Raw genomic sequence first — 20,948 nt, 5'->3', positions numbered from 1 at the left:
GCAGGGCGTGTTACTACTCCTACACATAACACCACACATGACATGCCCACCGGATATCAAAACATGAAGGCAGGATTTTTTTTATTGGATTATCTCTCGGTTTTTCACATCTGCTTTCTAATCTACCGAAGGATAGATTTTTTGACATAAAGCAAAATGTTAAAGATAGATTTAAAAGCAACAACATCAGATAAAACTAAAAATTATATATTAATACACCAGATAATCGTTAATACTCCCTCCGTCACATGATGAGTATTGTTTACTGGCTCAACGTTTGATCCTTCGTCTTATTTAATTGATATTTTTATTGTTATTGGATGATAAAATATAAAATCATAAATAGTATTTTATATGCGACTATTTTTAAAAATTATTTTAAATTTTTTTTAAATAAGGCGAATGATAATCGCTAGACACAAAAATCCATAAATGCAGTTATAGTATTTCGGCCTTGTTTATTTTTTTTCTAAAAAACATCACATCGAATAAACACTAAACATAGATAAAACAAAAAATTAATTTTACGGTTGGTTTTCAGTCGAGCTATGAAATTCGTTTTCCATTCATGCCTAAAACTCCTGTACCATCCAGTCAAACATAAGAATATAACACCTAAAAATTTTATTTGCGCAAATTAAACGGTGCGTTAGAAAGCCCCAGCCGGCCAGCCCCAAGTACGACGCATCCAGCCGTACACTGCACGTAGGCTGGTGTGGTGCAGCCGGCCGTGCAGCAGCCAACTGTCGCGTCGACCCGCCGAGAGATTTTTTTGAGCGAGAGCCACCCCCATGTGGCCGCGAGTTCTCCTCCCTCGGGGAGCAGCGCGCGCGTGCCCGTGCGACGCCGAGCAGGAGGAACGGTGGACGATCGACGGCGTGGGTGCAGCAGCAGCTGCTCGTCGCCGAGGCGTCGTAGTACAACGTACCCGTACCGCCTGGGCGACACGACACGCTCGTGCGGTCGCGGCGGCGAGAGGAGTAAGGTGGTGTTTAGGCCTGGTTTATTTCCTAAAATTTTTTTTCAAAAACATCATATCAAATTTTTGGACATCTAAATAAAACATTAGAATTAGATGAAAAAAAACTAATTACACAGTTACGAAAGAAATCTTGAGACGAATCTTTTGAGTCTAATTAGTCCATGATTAGCCATAAGTGCTACAGTAACCAACATGTGCTAATGATCGATTAATTAGGCTCAAAAGATTCGTCTCGCGGTTTCTAGTCTAGCCGTGAAATTCGTTTTTTCATTCGTATCCGAAAACACTTTCTAACATCCAGTCAAACATTTGATGTGACACTTCTTCTAAAAATTTTCTCAATCTAAACTCCCACTTAGATTGAGAAAATTTTTAGGAGAAGTGTTACGTCAAATGTTTGACCGGATGTCGGAAGGAGTTTTCGGACATGAATAAAAAACAAATTTCACGGCTAGCCTGGAAACCGCGAGACGAATCTTTTGAGTCTAATTAATCCGTCATTAGCATATGTTGATTACTGTATTACTTATGGCTAATTATGGGCTAATTAGGTTCAAAAGATTCGTCTCAAGATTTCTTCCATAACTGTGCAATTAGTTTTTTAGTTCATCTATATTTAATGCTTTATTTAGGTGTCACTGTGTAATTAGTTTTTTGATTCATCTATATTTAATGATTTATTTAGGTGTCCAAAAAGTTAATGTGATGTTTTTGAAAAAAAATTTAAGAACTAAACAAGGTCTAAATGGTGGCGCGGACTGGACCCAGGCCGGGCCGGCTGGAGCGTTGGGTCCCATCGAGAACTTAAATGGATAGGCAGGGGCAGGGGCCGAGCGGCGCAGCGACGCCACCGCCGGAGTCAACAAAAGCCCACGCGGTTACTACATCTCGACGACTACTGCATGCACTTCGCCGGTGAAAAGGGCCTGAACGACTTCAGGCTACCAATACTACCGTCTACCAATGCACGACGAGTTGGGCTGTGTTTTCTTTTCCAGGGATAAAAGATTATCTAATTTTTATAGCTATTTAATAATATAAATGATTATATTAGTTGTTATGAAGTTAAAAAAATATATTTTAGAAATATAGGATTTTGAAATTCTATACAAAATTTTCTTTTGTAAAGGATACACTATTTAAACAGTTTTTTTTAAGAGAAGGGTATTTTTACCTGGCCTATTTATCCAATCGGATATATACAGCCATTTTTATTTTGTAAAGGTCTTAGCCTCTCAAATATCCAAATATAAAATTCATACTCCTATAAAGATTTGAACCCAGAATCTTGAGTGCTACTTAGGTCACTGTAACCACTACTCTACATTTCCTTTCACCATTCAAACAGTTTAGAAACCATATGCATAAAAGCCGAGAAATAATCAAGCAAAAAAAAACGCTGCCTTGGTGTAGTGTTGCATGTATCGCTGCAGAATGCGTTGGACCTCCAGATCAGGTGACTGGCGATGTAGGAGTTGCCAAGAAACATTTTTGCAGTGACGGCAGGACGTAATGTCAGATCATGTTGACCTTCCTGCATGCACCGACAGGCAACAAAGAGTTCGTGATGGAGTGATTGACTGGCTGAAAAAAATGCAAATCGGAACAAGATCACAAGTCAGTCAAGCTTCCTGCAGCTCGTGAGGCTGCCGCGCATGCGAGCAAAAAACGCAAACAGTTGGGGTGATCCCGGCACAGAAAGCTCACTGTCTGGAACAATGATCAACAGCAGAAAAGCCCAAAACTCCAAACGACAGGAACTTCTGAACATTAGGACACTACACAGTATACACCAACAGTAATATGCATAGAAGAGCCTCTCTTTTGACAGGCTTTTGGGAGTAATAGCCTTTACAATCACCATGAACTAGGCTGGCTGCATTTCTCCCAGTTAAGGCTAGCTGTTACAAACAATGCCCAGATAAACTAGAACAAGTTCACATATGGACAATTTTCACAAAGAGCAAGGTAACAGGTTCCCATCAAATCAAAAACCCTTCATAGCATACCAACATACAGCGAGAAATGCTGAAATCAACATTACCGCACCAACTACGTGACTATGGCAGGAAAACTATCCACAAAATCCACATAGTAGCCATATATTGAAGCTCTCAAAGTGCAGACAGCTTGACAAGCAAAACAGTATTAATACAGAGGATATATACGGATCCCAAGAATTAGTGATAACTGCCCAAGCATACAAAATCAAACTACAGAAACAGCTGCTTGCAGTATCACTGTAGGCGATGTTTACCTTCCATGAATCTTAGCCCATAACAGATAGCCGAGCAGGTAACAGGCCATTGTCATGGCAACGGTATCCTGTCCACCACTGAGTTGCACCTCAGTTGTACAGTAATGGTTTTCCTTTTCTGAAAGGCTGCTATACAGCAATTCGCTTACCACCTACTATAATTCACTCTAAAGCTATATCTTTAAGACAGAAAAGAAACGATAATAGAATCAAAACTACACGGCAAATATCATCATATTGTTTTAGCTGTGAATGGCTGGCTATGAGGCCAGGAACACATTCTTATGGATCTGCACAATGAACATGTCTTATGTCTGTAGATTATGCGTGACGCCGAAAACCATTTGTTTTGAGGAAGTCAGTAACTAACTTCATTCAATATAAAACACAGATATCAGTGTTGACAAATTTGAAGAAACGAAATGTTCAGATCTAACTCCACAGAATGTATATCACCATCAACCGTTTGACATGGTAAAGCTCACAAGTGACACCAAGATAAGTAGATAACTCCCATATCACAAACTAAGAAAAAAAATCATTTTTGAAAGTGGAAATAACTGAAGTAGTGGCGCCATATTCCCACACACGAACATGCATCCCACACCAAACAGAGGATCATCTTTGTGAAAGTTCCTAGAAGGTGTGACAATAAGAACAATATCACAGAGAACTAATATACCCAAAAAAAAAAACTCCACGTAGGAAATTCCTATGACCTAGACCAGTACGCATTCAACACTTTTAAAAAGAGAAAGGAAAAATGGAAGCAACCAATCATGAGATCCAGTAGAAATAATACATATGGCACATAATAATATTCAAAGGGAACACTATGCAGATGCATAAACTACAGTAGAGAAAGTGAAAGGAAAATGAGGACAACATGAAGCAATCGATGTCCATAAGAAAATACTAAATCATGGCAATACAAAAGGGAAATTCACAAAATACTACTAAAGAAACTATTTTAGCCTATCTCAGAGGTATAACATGGGGGGAAAAATGTCATACAATTTCCCTTTCACTTGGCCAGTTGATATTTTCTAAACAGTTTTCACATTTTAAGTACACAAATAAGAGTATTGCATGTCTAACTATTGCTTTGCCATGATGTAGTTAAATTCAATATTATCAGGTAAGTTTATTGATCAGTGGGAAAATTAAAATGGTGTACAACAGTCTATCTGAAGAAATCTATTGCAATAAATGATGTGTTGAATCTACAAAATTGCATGCACATATAAGCTTATAAGTTAGTACTACATATGTATGACCAAATAAATAAATAAATAATATCATTTCAGAAAGGAATGCCAACCCAAGGCATCTACAAATATCCTTGCTTCGAGGACAGCATAAGCAAGTGAAGTAGCATCTATACTGATTACTTAACGGGTGACTCTCTCTGAACTATGGATCACTGGATTTGATGAGCTTGGCATACACATGACAAAAGAAGTAAACCTTTTGCTATTCAGTGTTTAATTCTAAAGTTGGTTCGAATGGTTAGCAAACAAATGCAGTCTTAAACCGCTAAGCAACAGTTACAATGGTGCCCAATGCTCTATTTGCTTCGACTGCTAAGTCAGCACCAAATAAGTCTTGCACCTAATCTAAGTGAACCAAGAGTAAACCACGATTGAGGGTAAAAATGGTGTACCTTCCTGGTGCCAAGCAAAAGGAAGTACTCAAGCAGCACACATTCACCAGACAAATTTCTCATTTTTTTTGTCTCAAATGCAGTTCATCCTTTATTTAACTATCCATTACTTAGTGAGCAGCAGAGGTGGTCTCCCCACCCTCTGTGCCAAGACCATACAACACACCGGCATATTTCTCGGTTAACCCATTGAAGTATGACTCCTTGAGCTTTTTGAATGAGAGCGCGGTCAACAGCGAGTCAGACCCCGCCTGATGACAGATTCCAACACGCTCGACATCAAGCAGCTCAGCAAGCTTGTTCAGCCCACCATGGAGGCTGTTGCAGAACCGCATCAAGTGCTTGATGTCATATACAACAGGGAAGTATATCCTGATGAGGTCAAAGAATCCGGAAATTGTGTCCGGCAGGTTTGTGCCGGTAATCAACTTAAGCAGGTAGCCAAAGTCGTAGCCGCTATGAAAGGTAACCCAGCGGACCTCCGAATTCAAGACAACACCCGAGGACATGAGCAGCTCAGCGAAGCGGCAGGCATCGGCACCGTCCGCAGAGTGACGTGCGAAGTCAATACCGCTCCGGCGGAGCAGTTCGATGGAATCCGACGCGGCAACATCATTGCGAGGATCAAATCCACGGAAGTTAAACTGCCAAACACACGGCCGACCTTCAGGACCGAGAGCAGGAAGGCCCCCGCGCTCGTCTGAGAAGGTCAGACCGAGCTGGATGAGCTTGAGCATATCCACGTTGGCCTTGAGCGTCGCGTAGTTGAAGTCGGCCGCGGACTTGAACGTCCCGAGAGGGCGGCAGACGACGCCGGGGAACTCCGTGTCCATGGCGACGTACGGGAACCTGTCGACGATGTCCCGAATCACCAGGAACTCGGCCTCGAGGTTGTCCGCCCAGACCTCGCGGATCTCCACCCCGTCGGGCTTCTCGGTGGCCGGCGTCGCCATCGGCTCGCGCGCATCCAAACGCTCGGAGCTTCCCCCTCCTCGCAAACGGCTAGGGCACGAGAGGGGACGCGGCGGGGAAGAGGGGGGCCCAGGGGGTCAGCGGCGCGGGGCGGCGGGAGGGGCTCCGATGGGTGGCGGTGGGGATGGGGAGGAGGAGGAGATCCAGGCGGGGGGAGGGGGGAGGGGAGCGCCGGATTGGGGTTTTTTTTTTTTTTTTTTGGAGTTCTGGGGGAGGAAGACGAGAGGAATGGGGAAAGTGGGTGACGTGCGCCGCCGGGCCGGGATTGGTGCCACGTGGCGGGCCCCGCGTGGTATGATTGCCTGACGCCCGCGAGCGTGCCGACGTGGGGGTCGCTGACCGGTGGGCCCAGGGGGATGTTAAATTTGTGTGGCGAGATGGCTCGCACGTTTCATGGGTGGGTGTAGCTGGCCGAGCGATCTGGTTTGGTGAGCAGGCGAGGTGAAGGAAGGTCGGAGTTTTTTCTTCGACTTTTTGACTGTTCTATGTTTAAAAATATAAAAAATGGCATTGGTCTTCGTTTCCGTAGAATTTATGACTTTGAGGCTCTGTTTAGTTTTCAAAATCTTTTTCTAAAACATCACATCGAATTTTTGGATATTTAAATGAATCATTAAATATATATAAACATTAATACTAATTATGCAAGTATTGGGGAAATCGTGGACAAATCTTTTGAGCTTAATCAGTACATATGCTAATAGCGAATTAATTATACTAAAAAAATTCATCTCGTAGTTTTAGGCGGAATCTGAAATTTATTTTTATAATTAGACTATGTTTAATACTTTAAATGTGTGACCATACTCCATATGATATGTTCCAAAAAATTTTACCATCTAAATGGCGACTAAGTTTATCATGGTTGATGTTACCCGGTCGGTGAAGGTCGTCTTTTGTAAAGTAAATTAGCTTTCCTATGCGAATTGTAGCTAGTTGAGCTATATGCTTTGTGTGTTTTTTTTACGATAAGTAGATTAATGTAAAATAGATTTTTATTTTGTGACTATAATGTGTTTAAATCGGATTAATATATATTTAGATCTAAAGCATAGTTAAAAATAGAGCTTAATAAATATAGCTAGCGCAACGATAATGGGTTAAAAATGTGTTGGTTGCATAATCGCAATTGATGGTAGAAAACATTAATATTCAAATCCGCTATACTACGGAGATGTTAACAACGGTTACTCATTTTTATATATACTCCACTTTTTATCATAGCTAGATTATTATATCAATTCATCTTGTCTACTAATATTGTTCTGCACATTGACGATGGGATTATGGGCTAATGTTCATTATATGCCTCTACGTTGTAACAACAAAATATTGTTCCAAAACATCGTATAGACTAACAATGTGATAACTAGTGTAACGAGTATGTCCTTAGCTTGCAACCATAAGTTTTTCTAATGTTTATTTACTAGGTTTAATCTATCTTGAGAATTGGTACAAATATGCTTCATACAACGAGCTAAGATGGATAAGCTATCTAAAGTACGTCTTTGATAGCTTATCCTTCCGACCACACAAAATTACACATTAATATTCAATATCATATCTATTATTCAATATCATCAATTGACATACACGACATAAGGAGGCCACGGGAGATAGGCAGAGACGGCCGCGTGAAGGCTAGGAGAGAAGGCGAATGTTGAGCATGGAGGTGGTGGTCGTGCGAAGGTTGGGAGAGGAGGCGGTTGTGCCATAGGCGGGGAGTGGCGCAAAGTAGTCTAGACGAGACGACAAACCGTTAGGCTTCAGGGTATACTTAGACCAGCTCGCGCACACAGTATACGTCAACAAGCACTGTATGTCACCGGTGTATGCCATCCCATGCACCAAACAGAGAGGTGACTTTTTATCTTTTTCCTCTTGCTCGTACTTATAAGTTTAAATCTAAATGTTTACCTTTAAATTTTAAGTTGCTTTTAAGGTTTATTTTATTCTTTAGCTTCCAGATCAAAATATATATATATATATATATATATGTTTTATTTAGAAAACTAATTTTGTTATACAAACGTGCGGTTTAGGTGCGAAACAATCAGTCCCTTGCATGCGGAGCGAGCGGGCCAGAACCTCATCAGTCGTGAGACCAGCCGAGCAGCGAGCATGAGACGGGACGGGACGACGGCCGCGACCCCATCCATCATCCACGTGCACGTGCTCCTGTCCTGCCGCCGTTCCGCGCGCTGCACCGCCCTCCCGCACACGGTTTCGCTTCGCTCTCTTTCGCGCCGGCGCGCCCACAGCGAAAAGCCGAGACGGTGGCTACAAACCTGCGCCCGGACGTCGCGTCGCAACGCTGACATAGGTACGACGATTTTTGCACGGTAATTTCTCCGGTAATTAAGCTTTAGTGTCTATAAATATACTACTATTTTTCTCCTGCACTCTATATCATTATGTTGATCATACCAAGATCGTACATAAAATGCTATATCTAGCAATTTTTCGATTAGGATTTAGGAATGTGTTTCCGCTTGCAGATCGGTTTGATGTAAAACGCAGCCAAATCGCACCTAATGTTGGGATTAACCAGAAACGAACTAAAAACGACCCTGACACTTGCATTTGGATCAACGACACGGCGTCGGATCCGGGTCAACTATTGCGTGCTATTGGGACAAGGCCGTGATATGTGGCCGGGAGCCGGCGTAACAAACGAGCAAGTACGGGATGGCCACCACATGATGATGCACGAAAAATGTGGAAATGGCGCAACGCAACAGCTCACGCCAGTTCTGGTCAAGCAGAGCTCCCCAGAAAAGGTCGTTTTTTTTTTCTCAACGGAGTGATTCGCACGGATACAGGCCCGTAGCCGTTCTGTTTCGGTTGTCGACTGCAAGTCACCGCTGATCAAATCCTGCAGAAACAAGTTAACTAGTGCTCCAAATGTCCGAATTTGATGTATTTTCGGGTGTAAATGTCGTTCTACAATTATGTGCCAGTAGAGCTTTCCTTTCACCAAAGGCTCTTGAGCTCTTCCAAACTCCTCGCAGCAATTTCTTGGGCAGAAAATGGTCGACGCTCGACAAGAGTTGATTTACAAGACCTGGCGCAAGCGACACATGACTGAAAGCCGTAGAACTGGGCGAGATTTTTGCAAAAAGAAGTAGGACCTCCAACCTACAATGCAAAAACCACTCACTCCAACACGACAACGATCCCAATCTCCAGCAAGATAGCATATATTGAGCCGCCATTCCCATAGAGCATAATAAGAAAAAAGAAATGCAAATTGCCCATTGTTCATGCTCCTCCTCCATGACAGCATACCAAGAACCGCACAAAGTACCAAGAACAGCACAAAAATCAGCACATTGTTTCGCTGCCTGCCTGCAACACACTCATTAGCAAATGCCCCCCACTGCACTGTCATTGTTTAGTAGTAGCAGTAGCGTCTCAACCACCAGTGCTCGAGCTGATCAGCAAGGAGAAGAACCACTAAGCAACAACAAATCCCAGCGAAGCACCAGCATGTGAATGTCGCCATCTAAACAACCCAGCTTTTGTCAGACATCACCCCCATGATTGATGGTTAAATCTGCTGTTGCTGCCAATGATGCTAGTGTAACAGATCAAATCCTCTCCTTTCAGCTAAGTGGCCCAGGAGGCAGGGCCAAAATCCAGTGTGATTGGATTAGCAGGCAGCAGAAATGAAATTATTGTGAGTGAGGAGATCTAGTCATGTAACCACTTGGTCTAATCGCTTTACTCTGAGTTAACATCTCTGTCAAAAGTCCACTTAGTCGTAAACAAATACCTAATCAACCAATCAGATGACTTGAGCAATTATTAAGCAATTCTGCCACCTAATTTGGGAAGAAGGTAGAAGACCATGCATCTTAATACGATTTGGTCTAACTATCAATCTGTTTGAATTTCTTTGGCTTTGAAATTTGAATTGAACAATTTGGTCAGCTGAATGATTCAAAACTGCACAAGAACATTTGCTCGGATAACAATGCAACTTACAACAATCCGAAGAAGAGAAGAAGAAAATCTCACTGAATTATCACCAATCATCAATGGAAAGAATGCTGGCTCGATCGGCGGCGCCAATTGCTAGCATTTCCAGGCGTAGACGAGGAGGGAGAAACCATGGCCGCGCTGCAGCTCGGCCTCCTCGGGGCTCGCCCAGTCCATGACCGTCGAGCCGCTGGCCCACGACGCGGAGGAGGAAGCCACGGAGGCCGACGAGGAGGAGCTCGCCTTGGCCAGCCTCCGCGCCTGCCCCCTCTTCCGCCGGTTGTCCCCGTTGCTGCTGCTCTCGCTCCAGTCCCCTCTTCCCCACCTGCCGAGGTAGCCTGCCCAGGCGCCAACGCCGCCGCCGCCACTCCCGGCGTTGTCGAGGACCTCCTTCTCCTTGACCTCGGCAGAGTCGCGCTCCTCGCCGCCTATGTGGGCGAGCTCGAAGCGGAATATGAAGACGGCGTGGGCGGGCTGGGGCGGCGCGACGACCGCGGAGGCGTCGGCTGGTGCCGTGTCGCGCGTGGGGAAGAGCCAGTGGTGGAGGTCCCAGGAGACCTGCACGCCGTCGCCGCCGCCGAGGTCAACCTTCTCGGTGCCGCGGAACTTCCAACGCAGGCGTCGGATGTGGAGGACGCGCTCGCCGTCGACGGAGATCGACATGCCGACGTCGGCCTTGTCCCTCTCCTTGTCCTTGTCCCTATCCTTGCCGTGGCCGCGTGACACGAGATCCACCGAGATCTCCCGCTCCTTGCCGCGGACGTTGACGAACGTCTTGTGCGCGCGGCCGTGGCCCCCGTCGCGCAACGACACGTGCTCGCGCCGGGAGATGAGGGCGGCGTCGGGGCCGGGGCCGCGCCGCGCCTTCGTCTTCCTGTACGCCTCCTCCGCCATGTCGCCCGCAACGAGCGTCATCTCGCCATCCACCACGATCGCGACGAAGTACCCAGACGACGGCTCCGGCGAGCCGGGGCAGGCGAACCGCGCTCGCGTGAGGTCCCACGCCAGGTCAACCCGCCGGTCGCGCACGCGGAACTGCTTCGACCCCCGCCGCCGCCACAGCAGCCACGGCCGGACCCGCACCGCGACGGTCGCCTCCTCCTCGTCCTCCATCTCCCCGTAGCACTCCGGCCCCTCGTCGTAGCACCCGTAATCCGACGCCGCCGAAGACGACGACGCGGCCCACGCCCCGGCCCCGGCCCCGCCCGCCACGCGGAGCACGACCCGGAGGCTGAGCCCGAGCGCCGCGCGCGACCACGACAGCGCCGCCAGCCCGAGCCGCGTCTCGTACACAGACGTCGCCAGGCTAGTCCCCGCTCCCCCCGACTGCCCCGCCGCTCCGCCCCCGCCACCGCCCGCGCCCGCGCCCAATCCTCCCGGCACGCCGCGGAAGCATGCCGGTATCGCCTCGGGCATAATCACCTCGCCGTCCGCGCGTCGCCGCGCCGAAACCCCCACACGCTTCTCGCCGCGGCGTTCGCGCCTGCGTCGAAGAGGAAGAGGGAGAGAGAGAGAGAGAGAGAGAGAGAGAGAGCGCGGCCGGAGAGTAGCAAGCAGTAGAGCCTCGCCGCGGCGGGAGAGGTAGATATAACTCGGCTCCTCCACCCTACCGCTGTGGGTTCACCGCGCGGTGAGGCGACTACGCGGCAAGGGTGAGGTGGGCCCGCGACTCGTTGGACCCAGCTGGGGCGTGGGCCCCACCTCGCTGCGACTACCGCAGCAGCAGCAAGAGCCGCTTGGACCGAGCCTCTGCTCCTCTCCTGAATTTTTCGACCTCGTTTCCACATCGGTTTGGCCCCTTTTTTCTCTCCCATTTTTGACGAAACGTCAAAACCACTGCAAATTCGAACACAATTTCGAAACTTTTTTGTTTTCAAACGAACGTGACGTCGAGCGAGCCGGGCTGGACAGAGCTGTAGCGATGTCAAAACTGCAGATACCGTTTTTTTGGTCGGATTGTTTCCAGAAGAGGGCAGCGGTTTGTTGCTATTCAGCTCGGGGCGGTGAAGTCAGATGGTCAGTCCGGTTGATTCCCGTTTTTGGCCTGCAGCTGCAATCGAAAATTCCAAACCATAGGTTGCAACTTGTCGTGTAACTTATCTCGTACATCTTCCGGAGACCCAAACAAGTGCTGATTTAAACGCGTTGTTACGACCGGACGGTTTATGTTAGAACTGGATCAATTGTCACTAAAACTTTTTGTCACTTATAAATATTCATAACAAATTTATCACTAGACCCACACATCGTACAGTTATAAAGGCTCACATATCATAGACATCGAGTAGCAAATTTGTTTTGACCTCTCGTAAAAGTGACAAAAAGTTAAATTTTTTAAACTAGGGGGTTCGAACAAGTCAGATATAATTTTAGCCCCCTTTAAATAATTAACACTCAATTAACGATGTGATGATTGGTTACATCATAAAAATTCACCCCACCATCTATTCCAAACACAGCTTAAGTCCTGAACTTATCATCGGGTGTTTGTACCTAGAGCGTGACTATAATACTATCTGTTGTTGGTAGTATTCTACTACTAATATTATCATCGATATAAAAATCTCGATCGTTGATTTAAGTTTCTACTGTCAATAGAAAAAATATTCTACTATCAATAGTTTTTGTGGTAGTATAAATAGATCTAATTCATTTTTTTAGAGAAGGGTATTTTTACCCGGCCTCTATATCCACTCGGATATATGTAGCTATTTTTTTTATTTCAGAAACTCTGGAACTTATCAAAGTAGGGGATCTAGCCCCTCAAATACCCACTCTGAAATTCATGCTCCAATGGTGATTTAAACCCAAGACATTGGGTGTTACTCAGGTCACTGTAACCACTAGGTTACATGATCTTTTACTAATAGATCTAATTCATTGGATTATAGAAAATAAATGGTCTAGATTAGTTCAACCACTAGTGGAGAGTAGGGTAGAACACACATTGTACTTATAATTTTTATTTTCTAGTGATAGACCTCCTACCATTTACAGACACATACAATAATTTATCAATACTAGAATTTGTCCATGTGCGTTGTATCGTGATTTTATTAAAAATATATTATTATCATATTATTAAAGTAAAGCTAATAAAAGTGTCTTAGTTATTTTTTATTTTAAAAAATATGATAGAGTTGGTAGTGGAATAGACGACTAATTAACCACCACCCACCACCGCTATTCCTCTTTGTTAGAGTATTTTATCAATATTAAGATATATCGACTCATTCTTCAGATATTATAGCGAAGGTAAGCGGTTACATATGAGTTGTGTATTGTGTTTCGCAAGGGAAAGAAACAAACCTAAGCTTGGTTATTTAGTACGGCTGTTGGTTCAGGTTGGGTTATCTCCCACCAAGAACGGAATTAATTGCCGGTGTCCCTTATTTTTGTGTTGACAAAAATGGGAATTGATTGCGGATTAAGATGTCCCGTACTTAGTGTGGAACAGTACTTAACAGGATTGATTCTGATTTAGGGTTGGGGAATTATGCATTATTTATGCCACTCTGATACGGAGAGCGAGGATGATCGGTCATTTAACGAACTACAGTGTCGCAATTAACATGATTGTGAAGTGTTTACATTTGATTGTTTGGAATGAGCTGGCCATGCTACGTTTCTATAATATCTTTTGAATCTCTCTGCCTACTAACTCATCTTTTCGTTTCTTTTATACTTATAAGCCAAAATTTAAATTTTAACCTTAAATTTTAAGTTGATTTTGGAATTTTTTATTGTATTTTATTTTTTATATTGTCTTTTAGTTGTTTAAGAACATGTATATAAATATTTTATTTAAAATATATTTTATTTGTAAATATATCGTTTAGTTTTTCTAAAAAAAAGCTAAAAGATCACCCTGAACTGTTTTTTTTTTTCTCAAAAGTAATCCATGTCAGCTTCAAAGTTGTTTAATGCAGCGGCAGATCCATTGAAATTTTCTTGGGTGCCCATATCGCGTCTCACGAACTCTAAAAGTCTTCACGTCAATAAATAAAAATAAGGTTTTAAACCATTTGATTCAACTTTATTTAAACGTGGAAATCATAGGAACATGTCTTCAATATCAGCTCTCGTTGATTTTATTTCAATGAATATTTAGGGTCATCAATACATACATGGCACTGAACTTGCCGCTCTGGTCATTCCCACACGGCAAATCAAAATCCCGAATATTTTGTTTTTTCAATTGAAGTATATATGGGTGATTTGTCCAAAATGTTTCTGTGATGTAATTTCTTTAACTCGAATGTGCATCTTTTAGATACTACCGTGCAGTATAAATATTTGTTGATTTCAACTTTGACTAATTATGCTTTGATAAAAAAATGATCATTTAAATTATATAGTTAGATTGCAACAAAATAACATTGTTACATTTGTAATGAAGGGCATTTATCAATATTCCTCAGTTAGAGCCATTTACTCTTGCGTTGTTTAAACTTTTATACTCGAAGTTAAAAAAAAAACTATATGCATATATTGTATTCGTAAACATAGAGGGGGAAACTATTTGGTGAAAACATCTTAAATCATTTATTTTCACTGTTACTGTTACTTTTTTTCTACAGAAGCATAAGCTAGGATAGCTGACTTTATAGAGCTAATGTTTTTTTGTAAATAAATTGTCCAATTATAATTCGATTTGCCAGACATGGCATCACATATTCTGCAAGCACTCATCGTAACATTGTAGGATCGAAACAGAGTTAAACAGACCTACTAGAGGGGGTGAATGGTATAGAAAACCAAAACACAAAAAATCTTTCGCAGAATAAAAGATTAACTTTGTCGAAGAATATCTTGATCGCCTCGCTCCTTATGCCACCGCTACCTTTATCTCGCTGCTCTTGTGCCGCCGATCAGATCGTCGAAATCCAGAAAGTCACCAGCGGCGATCAGATCGTCAGAATCCAAAAAATCACTAGTAGATGAAAGTCGAAGACGTAGATCAAATGAACTTAACTTTATTGCATCAACTAGAATTTACAAAGCGCACCAACAACGCTCCTATCAAAATTGTTGATCTAGAACCAACAACTATGCAACTCAAATTTTCTAATTCTAAATCTCAAAAAAAGCATAGGATACACCCCTCGGTACCTATTTATATAGCATAAAAACTATCTCTAATAGCCGCACGGGCCTGCCTCCATCCGAACTATCTTTGTGAACCAACAGAAGTACGACTCGATCTCCTCCTGTACTCGCATGGGAAACCAGCCGTCAATATCGTTTTATCCAAAACGAACTCCGTCGGATAACTGTATATCTCTTTTCACAGTACCAAACCAATCCAAGCCGCCGCATATATATCTCCTTCCATAGTACGTACAACACCGTACGTATGTACATCAATTTCTTCTTGCACTACAGTGACCAACAAATACTGTAGTAACAACCAACTAACCATATATGCATATGTGTACGTACACGCGTACCACACACTTTCTCTATTCCTTTTTTAACTCTGATTTTTCTCACGATTTCCCAGCGCTTACACATACAGTATGTGAAGCCATTACACATCCATCCCCATACGGTGTTCCTCCACCATGTGTCACCTTGTATTTAATATCGTCACCTGGCATCTTTGATCGTCCGGACGTCAGCTCTTCCTTGAGCCTAGTCACGATCCCACTGCCGTTGACCGATATTGACCTCCAAGGATCATGACTTTAGTCTAACCATGTCACATGACATCCCGACCATCCAGACCTCGGTTCCTCCCTGAACCTAGTCATGGTCCTCGCCATTGACCACAGTTGACCTCAAGTCACCTGCATACATAGAGACAAACCAACCGTTTCCAAGCACAAATATCGCAACTTGACTCACATTAGTTACACATACCGACACCAATTTATAAGCCAATTGCTCATCACAAAACATTGATCATGACCATGATCTTACAATCTCCTCCTTGATGAACACATTGGCAAACACTTCAAAATTTGTTTATTATTTTTGGAAAGCAACTCCAAAAAGCATTTAAAGCATTTAAAAAGAAACATCTTTCACTTTTGAAAAGAAAGAAATTTCCAAATTTCCAAAAACTTTCCAAAATTCTTCTCCCCTTTTGACAATGATTTCATCAAGTGTAGAATTTATGTTCTTTAACATCCAAGAGCTTAGCATACATATAGCATATCAAGTCATGTGTTGCAATAAAAAAATGATAAAATCATCTAAAATATAGCTAGCATGTATTAAAGTATAATCACGAATCAAAGATTTTACAATTAAGTTCAAATCAACGATCAAAATTCATGATTTCAAACGAGTTATAATACAACACTGTCACACGCACATAGACTGAAGAATAAATACTAGACATATATACCTATTGCATGTATCACTCTTTCTCAAATTAGCCTTATCACAAAATTACCAAGAGAATTTTAACCCTTTTTTGTTTGAGCCTTTTTGCTTATATTTTTTCCTCTCAATTATTCCGGGTACGTCCTTGTCGTCAAGACTATTTCCAAGGATTCGGCACCCATTTTTTTCTCACATCGAATACGTCCTTGTCGTCAAGACTGTCCAAGGATTCGGTATTCATTTTTTTTCTCTCATATATTTTTATTCTCTTGCACAATGAGCAATTTAAAAGCTACTTGAGAAACAGCAAAGCAATAAAGCATATATACAAGCATTTATTGATCAACCCATATGCTAGCATCAATATTGCACAAGTTCTTAATTCAAGTATAGAATTTAAGTGTCATGCATCATATCCCTTAAAAGTAATATCTAAGCTTCATAAAAACACTAGAATACATACAAGCTATGCTAGAGACAAATAAACCTTCATAGTATTGCTCGCATGCTCATGACATACCATATGTATAAAACAAAGCTCTCTTTGTCAATTATTGTCATGTTTTGCTTGATAAAACCGCAAGGTACAAAACTCCCCTTCAAACCATGCCAAAAGGATGAATTATTCCCAATTCTCCATGAAGAAAAGCAAAGCGAGAAGAATCCAGTGGTTTAGTGAAAATATCAGCAAGTTGCAATTTTGTATCCAAAATATTAATTCAACATCTCCCTTCTCAACATGATCCCGCAAAAAGTGAAAGCGAATATCAATGTGTTTGGTGCGTGAATGTTGAACAGGATTCTTAGCAATGTTGATAGCACTAGTATTATCACAAAAGAGAGGTACTTTCTTAAAAGTAAGACCATAATCTTTCAAAGTTGATATTAGCCAAAGAATCTGTGAACAACAACTAGCAGCAGCAACATATTCTGATTCAGCAGTAGATTGAGCAACACTAGATTGTTTCCTAGAAGACCATGCAATTAATGAAGTACCAAGAAAATGACATGTTCCACTAGTACTTTTTTTTATCAATTCTACACCCAGCAAAATCAGTATCGGAATATCCACTCAAGCAAATAGAAGATGAGGTAGAATACCAAATGCCAAATTCAAGTGTATGTTGCAAATACCTCATTATTCGCTTGACTGCTTGACGATGTGAAGCACGAGGAGACGCTTGAAAGCGAGCACACAAACACACAACAAATTGTATGTCTGGCCTAGAAGCAGTTAGATACAGCAAAGATCCAATCATACTTCTATACTCTTTTTGATCAACTGCTTCACCATCTTCATCGGGATCCAGCACAGTTGTAGTACCAATTGGTGTTGAAATTGGTTTGCAATTATCCATCTTGAATCGTCTCAAGAGATCCTTTGTATACTTCGTTTGATGCACAAACGTACCTTGAGGTGTTTGTTTGATTTGCAACCCCAAAAAGTACGATAACTCACCCATCATGCTCATCTCAAATTCCCTGCGCATAGTCTCAGCAAACTCCACAACCAAAACGTGAGATGCACAACCAAAGATGATATCATCAACATAAATCTGAATGAAAAGTTGATTATCACCATGCTTAAGAACAAAAAGCGTTTTGTCAACCTTTCCCATGTGAAAACCTTTCCCAAGCAAAAAGTTCTTAAGCCTATCATACCATGCTCTAGGTGCTTGCTTCAAGCCATACAAAGCTTTAGACAATTTAAAAACATGGTTGGGAAAATCAGGATTTTCAAAACCTGGTTGTTGTTTGACATAAACCTCCTCCTGTATAAAACCATTTAGAAAGGCACTTTTCACATCCATTTGATAAAGTTTAAAATCTTTTGAAGCAGCAAAAGCTAACAAAAGTCTAATTGCCTCAATTCTAGCAACAGAAGCAAAAGTTTCATCAAAATCCAAACCCTCCACCTGGGAAAAACCTTGAGCAACAAGTCTAGCTTTGTTTCTCACAATCAAACCATTCTCATTTTGTTTATTTTTGAAAACCCATTTGGTTCCAATATATTATGTCCAGAAGGTGGTTCAACCAAAATCCAAACTTTGTTCCTTTCAAAATTTTCAAGTTCTTCATGCATGGCGTTAATCCACGATTCATCAGTTAATGCATGAGTAACATCTTTGGGTTCAAAAGAAGCAACAAACGCAGAATTTGCACAAACATCATGAGTTGTTACCTTAGACCTTGTAGTCCGCTCACCTAAGTTACCAATGATTTATTCTGGCGGATGTCGTCGTTGAATGTGCAAAGGAGCAGCGACTTCTGAAGTTGTTTCACGTTCTGTATTCTCACTAGTCGAGGTAGATGCCTCTGGAGGACCATTGTGATTAGCATCAACAGAACCAGAAGCCGATGAACCTGGCCGGTCTGACCGCACCTCCTGTGTCGGTCTGACCGGAGGTGTGTCGGCGGTCCGACCGGCTTGTCGCCTGGTCTGACCGGCCGAGCCCACCTCGTCGTCGTCGTCGCTCTCGTCTTCAAAAATAGGACCATCCTCCCCCTGGGCTTGTGACAATGTACCTGTAATTTCTAGTCTAGTACCTGGACTAGCCTCATCAAAAGTAACTTCACAAGTTTCAATGATTTTGTTAATTTCCAAAACAAGTACACGATAGCCACGTGAATGTGTGGGGTAACCAAGAAACAATCCATCGGTAGAGCGTGCTTCAAATTTATCTAAATTTCCAGATTTCGAGACGAAACATTTGCAACCAAAAACACGCAAATGAGAAACTTTGGGTTGACGACCAAATCGAAGTTCATAAGGAGTTTTTCCAAGTTTAGATCTCAAGAAAACCCGATTTGAAATATAACATGCAGTGTTAACTGCTTCTGCCCAAAATTTTCTTGGAGTGTGATACTCATCAAGCATTGTTCTAGCCATCTCAACCAAGGAATGATTTTTTCTTTCAACAACACCTTTTTATTGAGGGACACGAGGAGAAGAAAATTCATGTTCAAGACCTTTTTCATTGCAAAATTGTTCAAAAGAGGCATTTTTAAATTCACCACCATTATCACTTCGAATTCTATTCAAGGAACCAGGAAGTTCAAGATTCAGTCAAAGATACAAACTACGAAAGTGTTGAAAAGCCTCATCCTTAGTTAACATAAAGTAAACCCAAGAATATCGAGAAAAATCGTCAACTATAACTAACACATACCACTTTCCTCCAACTGATTGCACTCTAGCTGGACCAACAGTGTCCATGTGTAAAAGCTGTCCTGGTGCATCAGTCATCACAGAAATAATTGGGGCATGTGAAGAAGCAACCATCTTAGCATGACGACATGGTGTACAAACCAATTCAGGATCCTTCTTAAGTTTAGGCAAACCACGAACAAGATCTAAACCACTTATTCTCGTGAGATGATCAAAATCAACATGTCCAAGTCTACGATGCCAGAACATCACATCTTTACTAAACTTAGCAACCAGACATGTTATCATAGGTGAAACAGGATTATCAAAGTCAGCTTTAAAAACTTTCCATATCGAGAAATATTCAGCACAGAATCACCACAAGAATCAAATATTTTACTTCCAGTTTTCTTAAAGTGAACCTCAAAACTCTCATCAACAATTTGTGAAACTGAAAGCAAATTATACTTTAAATCCTCAACCAAAGCTACATTCTTCAATTCAAACTTGTCATTTACCTTGACCATACTTGTAGCAAGAACGGCACTAGTAGAAGCATCACCAAAGATAATCGATTCAGTCTTGGATGCCTGTTTCAGGGAGGAGAACCAATTTTTATCACCGGTCATATGGCGCGAACAACCGGAATCCACGATCCACACGTTCTCCTTCCTCGTCAATAAAGCCTACACAAGAGAGGATGTCGAAGCCTCAGTACTGGGGTTAGATAAAAGAAATTTAGGAATCCAGTACTGAGACACACGACCAGTCGATCCAATAGGCATATAACGACGTGCAAAAGCAGTTTGAGAATTTTTCGAAAAATCTCTGCGAGGCCGGTCTGACCGAGGTGCAGTAGCCGATCTGACCGGGGGCCGGTCTGATCGCTTCTGTACCTTCGGTCTGACCGGTATCCGGTCTGACTGAGGCTTAGTAGCCGGTCTAACCTGATCTCGGTCTGACCATGCAACCCACTGCGGTCTGACCGGTTTCCTCGAGGGAAAAGCAGATTTTTGCAATTTAGATTTTGTAAAAGCAATTTCTCCTCCTTTTTCTGTTTACGAGCTAATCTGAAACAAAAACCAACAAGATGTCCATCTTTACCACAAAAGGAGCAATTATACTTTACCTTAGAAATAGATGGTTTTGAAATATTTGTTTTTGTTTCTTTCAGTTTTTCAGAAGGAGAGGACATAAAACCAGCAGATTTAAAAACTGTTTTTTCATTACTTGGTTTTGTCAGTTTTGAAACCAACACCTCTATTGCAGCTAGTCACTTTAGATTGATCCAAAATCATGTTAAGTTGTTTCTTACCATCAGAAAATCTTTTCAAAGAACTTTTCAAATAAGAAACCTCCTTTCCAAGATTAGGACAGTTTTTGCAATCAATTTGGACACTTTTGTTATTGCGACACTTGGGGCAAGATAGCACTTCATTGCTTTTCAGAATTTCCTCCATGTACTCAACACGAGCTAAAGCAAATTTTAGCTTCATCTTGTTTGATGTGCATGTTGAGCAACCCAAAACATCATGCTGTTGTTTTAATTTTTTAGCACAAAGCACGTTAAATATCGAACTAGCATAAAAAGCAGTTTGATATTTTTTTCAACATC

At 42.2% G+C, this 20,948-nt stretch overlaps 2 protein-coding genes across 2 annotated transcripts; both read right to left on the bottom strand.

Moving 5' to 3' along the window:
* Positions 1-4,784: 4,784 nt before the first annotated feature.
* On the bottom strand, positions 4,785-5,948 carry LOC102714038 (probable CCR4-associated factor 1 homolog 7). The gene has a single exon (XM_006660564.3). It carries the CDS (start codon positions 5,853-5,855, stop codon positions 5,013-5,015), a length of 843 nt encoding a protein of 280 aa, XP_006660627.1. The 5' UTR covers positions 5,856-5,948; the 3' UTR covers positions 4,785-5,012.
* Positions 5,949-9,735: 3,787 nt separating this feature from the next.
* LOC102705282 lies at positions 9,736-11,387 on the bottom strand. Its single transcript, XM_006661167.3, has one exon. It carries the CDS (start codon positions 11,269-11,271, stop codon positions 9,952-9,954), a length of 1,320 nt encoding a protein of 439 aa, XP_006661230.2. The 5' UTR covers positions 11,272-11,387; the 3' UTR covers positions 9,736-9,951.
* Between the last annotated feature and the right edge of the window lie 9,561 nt (positions 11,388-20,948).

This window comes from Oryza brachyantha, chromosome 9, assembly GCF_000231095.2.
Source record: "Oryza brachyantha chromosome 9, ObraRS2, whole genome shotgun sequence".
Classification (NCBI taxonomy): Eukaryota; Viridiplantae; Streptophyta; class Magnoliopsida; order Poales; family Poaceae; genus Oryza; species Oryza brachyantha.
Note: the sequence above shows the minus strand (reverse complement) of the source record. Positions and strands in the feature narration are given on the sequence as shown.

What these genes read in the sequence shown, in the direction of transcription:
- LOC102714038 (XM_006660564.3), bottom strand. Translation starts at nt 5,855, where the DNA reads ATGGCGACGCCGGCCACCGAGAAGCCCGACGGGGTGGAGATCCGCGAG.
- LOC102705282 (XM_006661167.3), bottom strand. Translation starts at nt 11,271, where the DNA reads ATGCCCGAGGCGATACCGGCATGCTTCCGCGGCGTGCCGGGAGGATTG.